This window comes from Cajanus cajan, chromosome 10 (assembly GCF_000230855.2).
Source record: "Cajanus cajan strain Asha chromosome 10, NIPB_CcT2T_4, whole genome shotgun sequence".
Taxonomy (NCBI): domain Eukaryota; kingdom Viridiplantae; phylum Streptophyta; class Magnoliopsida; order Fabales; family Fabaceae; genus Cajanus; species Cajanus cajan.
Window position 1 is genome coordinate 34,894,420 of NC_138526.1, and position 13,458 is coordinate 34,907,877.

General features: G+C 28.4%; 1 protein-coding gene and 1 pseudogene across 2 annotated transcripts; one reads left to right on the forward strand and one right to left on the reverse strand.

Annotated features, from left to right (window-relative positions):
* Window positions 1–4,341: 4,341 nt before the first annotated feature.
* Window positions 4,342–6,955, forward strand: LOC109792685 (F-box/FBD/LRR-repeat protein At3g14710). Of its 2 annotated transcripts, none has more exons than XM_020352117.3 (4): window positions 4,342–4,456; window positions 4,859–5,830; window positions 6,300–6,443; window positions 6,552–6,955. In XM_020352117.3, exons 2-4 carry the CDS (start codon window positions 4,871–4,873, stop codon window positions 6,840–6,842), a joined length of 1,395 nt encoding a protein of 464 aa, XP_020207706.2. In that variant the 5' UTR covers window positions 4,342–4,456; window positions 4,859–4,870; the 3' UTR covers window positions 6,843–6,955. The 2 variants fall into 2 exon arrangements, with proteins under 2 accessions (XP_020207706.2, XP_020207707.1); XM_020352118.3 differs by lacking the exon at window positions 4,342–4,456 and having other exon boundaries at window positions 5,066–5,227; window positions 5,326–5,830.
* A 933-nt stretch (window positions 6,956–7,888) lies between these two features.
* LOC145952455 (secreted RxLR effector protein 161 pseudogene) lies at window positions 7,889–8,861 on the reverse strand (annotated as a pseudogene).
* Window positions 8,862–13,458: the final 4,597 nt, after the last annotated feature.

Consider the following 13,458-nt stretch of genomic DNA (forward strand, 5'->3'; position numbering starts at 1 on the left):
TAATCTGAAAACCGGCCTAATTGAAGGTAGTTTGAACATATTTAAATCGTAAATTTATAATTTCTAATATTTTATTTTAAATTAGTAAATATTCATGTAGAAATATGTTTTAAAGGATTGAAAAAGTATTTTGGGACCATATGGGAAGTGCATTTGATGCACTCAAACCCAACTCACCTATTTAACATTCCTAAGCGTAATAGTAGAAGAAAAATATCCCTTTATGTAGGTTCAACAATTGCAAATTTTATGAGTAAAATTGTCACTAAAGGACAATCTTTTTTAAAATCATCATATTTCGATGACATAAATTATACTAAGTAGAAGGAGTGTATACAAATATTTATACAATCCATCAACTTCAAACTTTGGTTTGTCATAAAAAATGGACCAAAAATTCTAACAAAGATAATGGACAATGAAGAAATGGAGAAAAGTGAATATGAATACGATGAATAAGACATGAAGCACTTGTAACTAGAAGCAAAAAACAACAAATATTTTATATTGTGCTATGAATTAAGATACTTTTGAAAAAAATTTCAAGTGCAACATAAATATATTCAAATTACTTCCAATTAGGCTGACTTTCAAATTACTATCTATTAAATTATTATTTTTTGTTTTAAATACCTAACTAATTTTTTTTAATTTAGTATTTGACGTTAATCCCCTTTGTTAAGTGATAACATGATTGACGAACTATTACGTCATTACCCAACATTAGATGATGTGGCAGATACTGTTGGATGATGATGTGACAGCCAGTTAGTTACATTTTTACTTAACGGGAGAAGATTAATGTCAAATACTAAATTGAAGAAAAAAATTAAATATTTAAAAAAAAATTAATAAATAATAATTTAAAAACTAACTTAATTAAAAATAATTTAAACGTATTTAAGCAAAAAAAAAAAAAAAAAAAAAAAAAAAAGACACACACACACGAAGTGTTTTGAATCTAAAATTTTGTTGACGGATATGCCGTCATTTGGCAGCAAAGAAATTGACATATTGCTGCGTATATATACAGGTAAGTCAAAAGTGAAGCCCACGCCATTCAAATTTCAACCTAACTTTAAAGGCAATCAGTAGACAATCACGTGCCACCGACCAAACTGAAATAATTGACACCAATGGATGTGGTTGTCAACCACTTATTATTATTATTATTATTATTATTATTATTATAACCACTTTGTGTCTCTTAATTTTTTTTTAAAAGAAAAAAATAAAGTGGTTAGGTATTTAAAAAATGAGAAAATAAAAATAAAAATATAGTGAGTAGTTAGTTATATTTGACTGTTAAGTAAAGAAGAGATAGAGAAAAGAAACCAAATAAGAGAAATTGGAAGAGTAGTATAAGACAAAAAAAAATCCATTTAATAATAGAAACAAAATTCAGTTACATAAGAAGACATCTATTTTAATGTTTTAGATTATTATTATTATTATTATTATTATTAAAGTTAAAAAATGTTTCATACTTTCCTGTATTTTTAAAATTAAAAAAAAGTAATAATATATATTTTGAGTAGGTGTAATTATAAAGGTAATTTTTTAAAAATGGTTAAGAGAGAAAGAATAATTTAAAAGATAATTATAAAAATAAAGTTGTTCAAAAGTATATACATTAAATAAAACAATCGTCTTTATCATTAATATTTGATTATTTATAAAAATTACATTGATATAATTTGAATATAGAACTTTAAATATATTATTTCAATCCTTAATTGTTAGGTCGATCTTAAACATTGTCTTATATAATTTAACTATATTGTACTAGATAAATTAATTTTTTTAAAACATAAATTATAACTTTTTTTATCATTGTGTTATACGTACCAAGGTTCATAAGTTTTAATATAACTGAATTTTATTAGAAAATTTATTTAATCATCTTTAAATAGAGTTTATTCATTCAATTATAATTTTGTATATATACAAAACTCAAACCATGCACTTTTAATAGAACACGTTAATAATGAAAATTTGATTTTGTAATTATATGTTAAGTATTTAATAAATAGATTTATCATGATCTTAGACATTTTGGCCAAAGAAGATTTTTTTTCATATTTTTTATTTGTTATAATTTTTAATCTATTTTTCATTATTTATTTTTTGTTTTTATGTGTTTGATTGGATTATCATTTTATTTTATTTTTAAGGTGTTTATTGAAATTCGAAGGGCATCATTTCTAAATTTTTGTAAAGACAATTGCATCTTCACCAAAAAGAAAATGACATAAAGTTGAAACACAATTTTAGGCCTAGGAAAGGAGTAAAAATGTGAAGAAATAAGCACTTGGATCTTGGCGAGGCTCTATTTGGATGAAAGCATAAAGGCAGATGATAAACACACCTCCACTCTTGTATAAACACACCCCCTTTATTAAAAAAATATATAAAATGTCTAAATTACCCTTTTAAAAAAAATGAAATTCCTAAATTTACACCTCCCTTCCCCGCACCAGAACGGCACCAGAACAGGCCGTTTTGCAAGAAGAACGGCCCGTTCTAATTGCAGTACGCCCCGTTCTGCAAGCAGTACAGGCCGTTCTGCTTGCAGAACATCCCGTTTTGCAAGCAGTACAGGTCGTTCTGCTTGCAGTACGGGCCGTACTGAAAGCAGTACAGGCCGTTCTGCTTGTAGAACGGGCCGTTCTGGGGCCTTTCTGTTCCAATATAGGCCACCGCGTCACTTTTAAAATGACTACTTTATGACTGATTTTAAAAATCCGATTTTAAAAGTCATTTTTTTACTAGTGTGTCTTTCCATAGAACAAGTAAGAGTCTTTCTCTTACAAGACCACCTGCTGACATTGCGCACCCCTTTTCTTTCTCCTTCTGGCACTCCTCTTCTTCTTCTTCTTATTGTTACGGATAGTTCTTTCCGGAATTATATAAAAATGTTCCGGAAAATACTTTCCATAATATTAAATTCTTATTCCGGAAAGTATTTTCCGGAAATGTTTTGTTACATAATTCCGGAAAGTACTTTCCATAATATTAAAGTTACTATTACGGAAAGTTCTTTCTGGAATTAATTGAACAATAATTTTACTATTCCAGAAAGTACTTTCCAGAATACTAATGACTGTAAAAGTACTTTCCGGAATGCTAATGACTGTAAAAGAACCTTTCTTATGCTAGTTATGGTGGGGCTAGTCCTTTTTTTCTATTCAGAATGACTGTAAAAGTATATTGCTTAATGACATTGAGCGGAAAGAGGCTTTGGGAAGAAAAGGGGCATGGAGTGTGGGGTGCGGGGAAAGGGGGTGCGGGGAAGGGAGGTGTAAATTTAGGAACTTCATTTTTTTAAAGGGTAATTTAGATATTTTATATATTTTTTTTTTAAAAAAGAGTGTGTTTATACGAGAGTGGAGGTATGTTTATCGAATGCCAAACATAAAAATGTCGTATTTGTTTGGGCTGAAGCGGGCCTCTAACGAATGAAGACAAAGCTTCCCCCTATGATTAGAGACGTGATTAAAAAAAAAAGAGTTCAATTGTTAGAAACAATCATATTGAGTTAGTAGTTGGTTCTAAGGTCTTTTCTAGAAAATGAGAGGTTAACACGATGCTTTTAAGTTTGACTCACACAATATTAAAATAATATTTGATAAAAAAATACATTTTATAAATACATTAATTTTTAATTGTCAATTTTATGATACTACATAAATCTTGTTCATGAAAAAAAAAAGATCATTACTTTTTTATTAGTTGTTTGTGACGGATTTAACAAAGACATGTTTTTATTTAAACAAATACAGTCAATGATAATACGTCTTAAAATAATCAGATGCTCAGGATGAATTTATTTTGGTCGTTAGTTTAGTCTCTAAAAAGTTTAGAGATAGAAAAACATTCTTTTAGAGACGAAAATTATGTCTTTATTTAATTTTTTTTTCTAATGATATTTTTTGGATCAATTTAATTAATGATTATAATTCCAGAGCCTTAAATTAATCAATAGTTTTATAGGTTATTTTGCATTTTATCTATTTCAAGGACCAGTTTAACCATCTATTACAATTTCAAGAACTATTTTATCCCTTTATTAATTTTATGGAATAATTTGACTAACTATTATAATTTCAAGAACTAAATTGGTGATTCATTCAATATTATTTTATAAATCAATTAATTTTTTTAAAAAAATAAAAAACCCAAAATAGTTTGTCAAAATTCTATTTTATTTTTAATTTTTATATTCATGTTCACTAAGAATATATTTAATATATTTTTATTGGTATTCTAATTTCTAAACAGGTAAGTGAACTAATGGTCCTGATGCTTGTGCAAGTCACGTGATTCTCATGCTAGCTACGTTAGCTCCATGTGGTCACACAGGCAAGAACTGATACACCATTTATAGTGCATTTTATTTTATTTTTTCCTCAATTCAGCCTTTCAACAGTGCTCTGATAATTAATTCTTCATCAAAGTGAGTCTTAATTTCACATTCATCTGTTCAAATTACATGTTCTATTTTTCTTCCTAGTTGATTCTTATGTTTTTTTTCTTTTTCAGTTGTTAAAAGTTTGCAGTAAGCTCCTAGAAATTAAATCTTATAAGAAATGAAAGTTGCAATTTTCTCATTTTCTTTTCTAGTGAGCATAACTTCTCAGTTTAATCTTACCTAACTCGCTATTCTGTTTCTGACACAATTTAAACATAACCCAAATGGGAAAAATTATGCAATAGTTTTATCTCCTCTGTTTCATGTTAAATAACTTTGTGGTATTACTAAACGGTGCATGCTTACATAAATCTGTTTTATTTCCTTTGCAATTATTGATCTATGGACGATATGTGAAACTTGAAACCTCTGGATATCGTGCACCAGGTGTTTGAAAATATGAATTCAATTATTTCAACTCAGAATAGTGAAACAATACAAAGGTCTCCTACTGAGGAAACTGTGGTTGAAGGGGAAGATAAAATCAGCAAGTTGCATGAAAGCATTCTTGGTCAAATCTTGTCTTTTCTTCCAACTATTGAGGCAGTCCACACTAGTGTGCTAGCAACAAGGTGGATTCATGTTTGGAAATCCATCACAGGCATACAATTTAATGATGCTTTGCACTGTTTTGGGAAGAAGATGCCAAAAGAACAATTTGTGTGCTCTGTGAATAGGGTGCTTCTTCACTTTGCCAATTCAATTGTCAAAAGCTTCTCTCTTTGTTTAACAAGTTATCATTATGATTTATCCCTGGTAAGTTCATGGATCTCCTCTATCTTGGAAAAGGGTGTTCAAAAGCTTCATATTCAGTATGCTGATAAAATCCTCTTTCCTTCCCAAACCCTCTTTAGTTGCAGCTCTCTAGTACAATTGGTGCTTCAAATGAGATGTACTCTTAGTGTTCCAATCTTTGCTTCTCTCCCAAACCTTCAAAGTCTTAGCCTTTCTGGGATCAGGTTAGTGAGTGAATCCTCCAATTACTCAGAAGATATAATTCTTAGATTCCCACTTCTCAAAGTGTTTGAAGCCAGAGGATGTGAGTGGCAAACTAAGCAGAACATTAGTATAGAAGCACCTCTACTTGAAAGGTTTTCCGTAGCAACATGGAGATCTGTGTCAAATGAATCACATAAATCTTCCATCAAGATTGTCGCTCCCTATCTAGCAGATTTCTCTTATGAGGGTGATCTTGAGCAGGATATCATTCTATTGAATTCTCCATCAGTTCGTAGTGCATCCGTTGTGATTGTTATTGATGAAGACAAGATGGACAGAATAGAAAAACTTGGGTTTCAAGTGCATAAGCTTCTTGCACAAATCCGCGAAGTGGAACAAATGAAGTTATTGTTTTACAAGGTATTCTCTTTTTTCTTGCTATTTGGATCGGATTTTTGCTGAGATGTGCGGAATATTTGGATTGTTAGCTTTTCCCTTTTAAAATTTAAGAAAATCATTCATTTATTCACTAAAGTTAAAATGATTACCACGTTAGTTTTTTAAAAAGTTGAGTTATTCTATTAGTCTTTTTTCTTCTTTCATTATTTTATTAATATAAAATATTCACCAATTTTATTAATAATTAACCTAAGACCTTACTTAAAAGATATTACTTCAGAAATATGAACTCAATTTCGCTAGAACTGACTTTTATGTGATGGTATATGGTATTAGCCTTTTAAAATTCAATCACGACAAAGTTGGACCTCATAATTTGTCCGGCTTTTATAAATAGACTTCTATGATCTATGACTGTCTTGTCTTGCATCCAAAAGGCATGCAAACTTTTGAGTCTACATATCTGAACATGTTTTCTTCTATGGTACAGTTTTTGATGCATGCCAAGGATATTTTCACCCATCTACCTACTTTTGGGAGGCTGACTTATCTTCAACTAAATGAAGTCACTGGTGAAGCTCTGCTAAACATTCTTCACAATTCTCCAATTCTTAACACTCTTGTTTTACAAAATGTAAGTTTTGAACTCATGCTCTTGGTTCACTGAAATTCAATTTCAAACTACTTGTTTATATTATATCTCTACAAATGATGACGCACTAATTTACACAAAAAATTTCAGGGAGTATCTGAATTAAATAAAGATGTCTTGGCTTCTGCATCAGTGCCTCAGTGCTTCCTGACTAGCTTCAAAGTTTTTCAGTTTAAGGAATTTAGTGGGCATGAGAATGAGCTTCTTTTGACAAAATTTGTGATGGAAAATGCAGCAATCTTGGAGAAAATGACTATACGCACAGCTTTTTGGCTACGGTATTCAGATACTGACATGAAGAAAGTGAAGAAGGATATACTCTCTATTCCTAAGTGTTCCAACTTTGTCATGATAGAATTTTCTAATGTTAATTGTTCCTAAAGTCCCCACCATTTTTCTATTTTGACTCCAGCATATCAATGTAAAAAAATAAAACTAATAAGGTGTATTTAAATAAGTTTATCAAAAGTTATGATATGCCTGTTTGAGTTTAATTTTGTTATAATACACTACGAGGGAAATGAAAAAACACTGTTTACATTAAAAATTTACATAGGATTTTAGAATTTCAATGTAGTATGCGAGCCGGTGATATTTTTGTAATATTAAGATAGACATTATTCTTAATTAGATTTTATAGAGTCGATTTAGAAAATATAATATTTTTACATAATCAACGTGTTATTTTAATATAATACTTTTACCAATATCAAAATATATGTGATTGTTCATGTTAAATATTATTTCAACAAAGATGTCTTAAAAATCAAAATATGTTATAAAAGGAAGAAAAACTTGAGAGAAGAAATAAGACATTATGAGATAGAGAAAAGAATCTGACTGATGTATTATCTTTGGGAGAGGACTAACCTATTTATAAGTACATGTGGTAACTGAACAATTACACAATAAAGAAAATAATACATAACGGAAATATAAATGGTAATGATTGATAATAAATATTGGCATCCACTGATTAAGCCACTAATTATTATTCATAATACTCCCCCTTGGATGTCCAATATTTAGAATGTGCCTCGTTAAAACCTTACTAGGAAAAACCCTGTAGGATAAAAACCTAGTGAAGGAAAAAGAGTACATCATTCATAAATATTTATTTTTCTCCCTCATGCATACAATCTTTAAAATGATGGAGTCCAATCTTGTGTATCAACTGTTCAAAAACTTTTCTTGGAAGTGACTTTGTAAAGAGATCTGCTAGGTTGTCACTTGAGTAGACTTGTTGAACATTTATATCACCATTCCTTTCGAAGATCATGAGTAAAATTTTTTTTTGGTAGAATATGCTTTGTTCTATCTCCCTTTATGTATCCATCTTTCAATTGTGCAATATATACAACATTATCTTCATATATAACTGTCGATGTCATTTTTCCAGAAGATAAACCACAAGTTTCCCGTATGTGTTAAATCACAGATCTTAGCCAAACACATTCACGACTTGCCTCATGTAATGCTAAAATTTCAGCATGATTAGATGAAGTGGCTGATATGGTTTGTTTTACAGATCGCCATGAAATGGCTGTACCACCATTTGTAAACAAATATCTTGTTTGTGATTTACCATTATGAGGATCTGACAAATAACCTGCATCTGCATAACCATTTAGTTCTGATTTGGGAACATTTGAATATAATAATCCCATATCCATTGTACCTCTAAGATAACGAAGGATTTGTTTAACTCCATTCCAATGTCTTCGTGTAGGTGAAGAACTATATCTTGCTAACAAATTAACAGCAAATGCTATATTAGGTCGTGTATAATTAGCAAGGTATATTAGTGCTCCTATAACACTAAGATATGGTACTTCGGGACCAAGTATTTCTTCATCTTTTCTTGGGGTCTAAATGGATCTTTGTTAACATCTAAAGATCTTACAACCATGGGAGTGCACAATGGATGTGATTTGTCCATATAAAACCTTTTAAGCACCTTAGTTATATAAGCTTCTTGATGCACAAGAATTCTATTTTCTAAGTATTCAACTTGCAGTCCTAGACAAAACTTTGTCCTTCCTAGATCCTTCATTTCAAATTCTTTCTTTAAGCAATCTATTGCTTTTGAAAGCTCTTCAGGAATTCCAATAATATTTATGTCATCTACATAAACTACAATTATGGCAAATCCATTTTCATATCTTTTTATAAATATACACGAACAAATTGGATCATTTTATATCTTTCTTATAACAAGTATTCACTTAGTTGATTATACCACATACGACCTGATTGCTTTAGCCCATATAGGGACTTAGTCAATTTGATCAAATAATCATCTCTAGAAATTGCATCGTCAGGCAAATTAAATCCTTCTGGGAGTTTCGTATAAATGTCAACATCAAGAAAGTCATATAAATATGTTGTAACTACATCCATTAGATCTAAATTAAGTTTTTCATGTACAACCAAACTAATTAAATATCGAAAAGTGTTTGCATCCACTACAGGTGAATATGTCTCTTCAAAATCAAAATAATGGGTCTTTGTGATAAACCTTGAGCAACTAGTCTTGCTTTGTATCTCACAATTTCACCATTTTCATTTCGTTTTCGCACAAAAAGCCATTTGTATCCAATTGGTTTTACAGCTTTTGGTGTACGTAGTACCGGTCCAAAAACTTTTTGTTTAGCAAGTGAGTCTAATTCTGCCTCAATTGCATCTTTCTATTTTGGCCAATCATTTCTTTGTCGACAATCGTTGATGAACTTTGGTTCTTGATCCTCAATATCATTTATTTCATTTAGCGTTATATTATATACAAATACATCATCAATATTGACATTGTTTCGATTCCATCGTATTCCATTCATGACATAATTTATTGAGATCTCTTCATTTTCAATAATTTCAGGTACCTGAGTTTCTTCTGGAACTAGAATATAGTTATGTCAGAGGAATTTTTTTGAGTTTGTACATCCTCAATTTGGTCATTTTGCTTTTTAGCTCCCTTTTTTATTTGAGGATTCTTATCCCTAGAACCAATTGGTCTACCACGCTTCAGGCATATTTGTGACTCATTTGTAGTATTAAATTATTCAACAGGGACTTCGACTCTTATTGGAGCATTAGCCGCTGGTACATATGACTTAGTCACCCTTTTTGTATCTGTGAATACATTTGGTAATTGGTTCGCTAGATTTTGCAAATGAATTATCTTTTGAACTTCTAGTTCACATTGTTTTGTACGAAGATCAAGATGAGATAATGATAATTCATTCCAAGTAATATCTTTTTCTAGCTGTTTTTGTTCTCCCCCTAATGTTGGGAAGATCAACTCATTAAAATAGCAATTGGCAAACCTAGCCGTAAATAAATCTCCTGTTAAAGGTTCAAGATATTTTATTATAGATGGAGATTCATACCCAACATATATTCCAAACCTTTTTTGAGGACCCATTTTGGTTCTTTGAGGGGGGGCAATCGAAACATATACAGCACATCCAAAGATTCTCAAATGAGAAATATTAGGTTGCTCACCAAAAACTAACTGTAAAGGAGAGAATTTGTGATAACTTGTTGGTCTGATGCAAATTAATATTGCGGCATGTAAGATTGCATGCCCCCAAGTTGACATTGGAAGTTTTGATCTCATGAGTAAGGGTTTTGCAATTAATTTTAAACGTTTGATAAATGATTCTGCAAGTCCATTTTGTGTATGAACATGTGCTACTGGATGTTCAATATCAATTCCAATGGATATACAATACTCATTAAAAGCATGAGATGTGAATTCACCAGCATTATCCAAACGAATTTTCTTAATTGGATAATCAGGAAAATGAGCTCTGAATCTAATTAGTTGAGCTAATAATCTTGCAAACGCCTGGTTGCGAGTTGATAATAAACAAACATGTGACCATCTTGTTGATGCATCAATTAAAACCATAAAATATCTAAATGGTCCACATAGGGGGGGTATTGGTCAACAAATATCACCTTGTATTCGTTCTAAAAATAAGATAGATTCATGCCCAATTTTTGTTGGTGATGGTATAATTATTAGCTTTCCTTGGGAACAAGCGGTACATGAAAAAATATTTGATTGAAGAATCTCTCGGCTCTTCAATAAATGTCCGCATGAATTTTCAATTATTTTTCGCATCATGATAGTCCTAGGGTGACCCAATCGATCAAATGTCAAACCCCAAATTTATTTTGATTTGTAAACTTCTAGTTTGCAATAGTATTTGTTTTAACTGTATTAACATACGTGCAATACAGTCCATAAGAGAAAACATGTAATTTTTATAATACTTCCTTTTTCCAATACTCATTTAAACGAATATCCTTGAAACATATAATGCATTTTTAATATGCAACTTCGTTTCTTTCAGTAATAATATATTAGCTCTTCCGGAACCTTCAATTATATTTGTAGTATCATATAACATTAATTTCTCGCATTATTGAATATGAGAAGATAAAAATTAATACATTAGAACATTCACTTCAGAGAATGAAATAATGCTAGTTAAAATGGTCTCTTGCATAAAAAAAAATCTCAATATTTTGTTTTAGTCTTCAAGAGACAATAAACCAACTAAGGATATTTCTTAATCTTTTTTTTATATAAAAAAAATATTACTACTCTGGAGCAAAATAAATGTATGAAAAATATAATATATTTTTCAAATTAAGAAATCATTATAAAAATGACATTCTTGTTATGTATCTTTATACATCAAATTTAATATCAAAATCTACACTAATTTTTTTTTATATCATCTCATGTATATTATCTACAAATAAATGCTTCATACAAAATAATTTTTTTTAAAAAAAAAATCTTACTAACACTTTATTTTATCATTTTAGGAAATGAATGATACGACACAATCATATATTCATTTGAAAAAAAAATCATAACTTGTTTATGTCTTTCTTTTAAAAAAATGAATCTTTCTCATTATACTTATTAAAAATTCATCTAATAAAAATATATTTATGTCATTGCTAGGTTGACTTTAAGGAGATAAAAAATAATGCTAAAAATTAGGGAAATTATTCTTCTTATAAATGTTGTATCGAAAAATTAAGGAAATAAATATTGATCATAATTTCATTAAATTCTATATTTTTGTACAAATCACAATCAAATTATAATCCAATGGTATCTCCATCAATTAAAATAATAGACGCATAACATTATGAAAACAAATAATATCAATTATATCAATAGGATTTAAAACCAAACTCTTTAAGATTCAATAACGTAACACATGAGTGTCTCAAATATTATTCAACATTATAATTATGACATTGACAAAATTATTCCACTTCCGGTGGTGACCTCATTTATATCAAGGATCAAGTAATATATTTATATCAAAATTTTCACTTCTGATGAAATTTATTTTATTTTTCATTTTTCATATTATTTTCTCACTTCTAGTGAGAAAATTTATTCTTTCGGTTTCTTTTTTTTTTCACCATTTTCCCACTTCTGGTGAGAAAAAAAAATCTTAATGTATGAAGAATTTTTATTTTCACCATTCTTCTTTGATAGTGTCTTCTAGACATATTTTAAAAATATATGAAGAATTTCTTTATTTAATAGTGTCTTCAGGACTACTATAATGTCTTCAAGAGTACTTTGATTCATAACAATGTAAACAATACAAATATTTGATAAAATTCTTATTATGAAAAATGAATAGCTAACCTTGAAATATTTGTCTTGAAAAATATGACTTTCTTCAAGAAAATTCTTCACAGCTTTCTCTTGTTGTTGTAATACCAACAGCGAAAGACTATCGTGCTGATAACGTGTTATAAAAGGAAGAAAAAGTAGAGAGAATAAATAAGACAGTATGAGATAGAGAAAAGTATCTGACTGGTGTATTATCTTTGGGAGAGGACTAACTTATTTATACGTACATGTGGTAACTGAACAATTACACAATAAAGAGAATAATACATAACGGAAATATAAATGGTAATGATTGATAATGAATATTGGCATCCACTAATTAAGCCACTAATTATTATTCATAATAAAATATATGTTATAATAAGTCGTAATTGTTAAGTTTCATACATATACATGTTTATTTTTATTTTCATTGAATTCTATATATATATATATATATATATATATATATATATATATAGTGACGGATCCAGAAATTTTAGATAGTGGGGGCAATACTTATTTATATATTTCTAGTATTAAAAATTTTATATATAACTTTTAAAGGCATAAATATATATTATAATTATTTTTTACAAATTTTTATATCTACGATTATAATTAAAGATAAAAATAAATTAGATTAGACTAGATTTTATTATAACTTAGTAGGTTTGGACCTAACTTTCTTTAAAAATATATATCCTAAGTATGACTTATTTATCTATCATAGACATTTTTTAAATGTTTTGATAGAACTACAATCCTAAAGACCTACTTTATAATAATTTAATACTATTAAACATATAAAAATAAATATGTTAAATTTTATAAAAATCAAGTTTAATTTATTTATGAGATAAACATGTTTTTAGTATCTAATATATATTTTTAGATGATATTTTATTTTAAAATATATTTTATAATAACAATTATAAATGAAACATAAATCTTTCAATTTTTTTTTATTTTGATTTTTTTTAATCAACGTATACAATAAATAGAAAATACAAAAGGTAAACATGCATACTACAAATTTGATTTTATCAAAAATTAATTTTTTAATATATTACATTATATATGTGAGTATTAATATATATATATATATATATATATATATATATATATATATATATATGTGTGTGTGTGTGTGTGTGTGTTTGTGTGTGTATTATAATTAAACTTTTTTAAAAAATTAATTCGTTATTAAGAAATATTATTTATCATATAAGAGAATTAATCTCCTTTAAAATAAATAAATATTTTCTCTGAATCTATATTTTATACATATGATAATTTAAACATATATATTTATTTTATTAGAATATAATTTTTATTTTTTAA

Coding starts and splice junctions, on each gene's coding strand:
- LOC109792685 (XM_020352117.3), top strand. CDS start 4,871: ATGAATTCAATTATTTCAACTCAGAATAGTGAAACAATACAAAGGTCT. Junction 5,831..6,299: donor TGAAGTTATTGTTTTACAAG/GTATTCTCTTTT, acceptor TCTATGGTACAG/TTTTTGATGCATGCCAAGGA. Junction 6,444..6,551: donor ACACTCTTGTTTTACAAAAT/GTAAGTTTTGAA, acceptor AAAAAATTTCAG/GGAGTATCTGAATTAAATAA.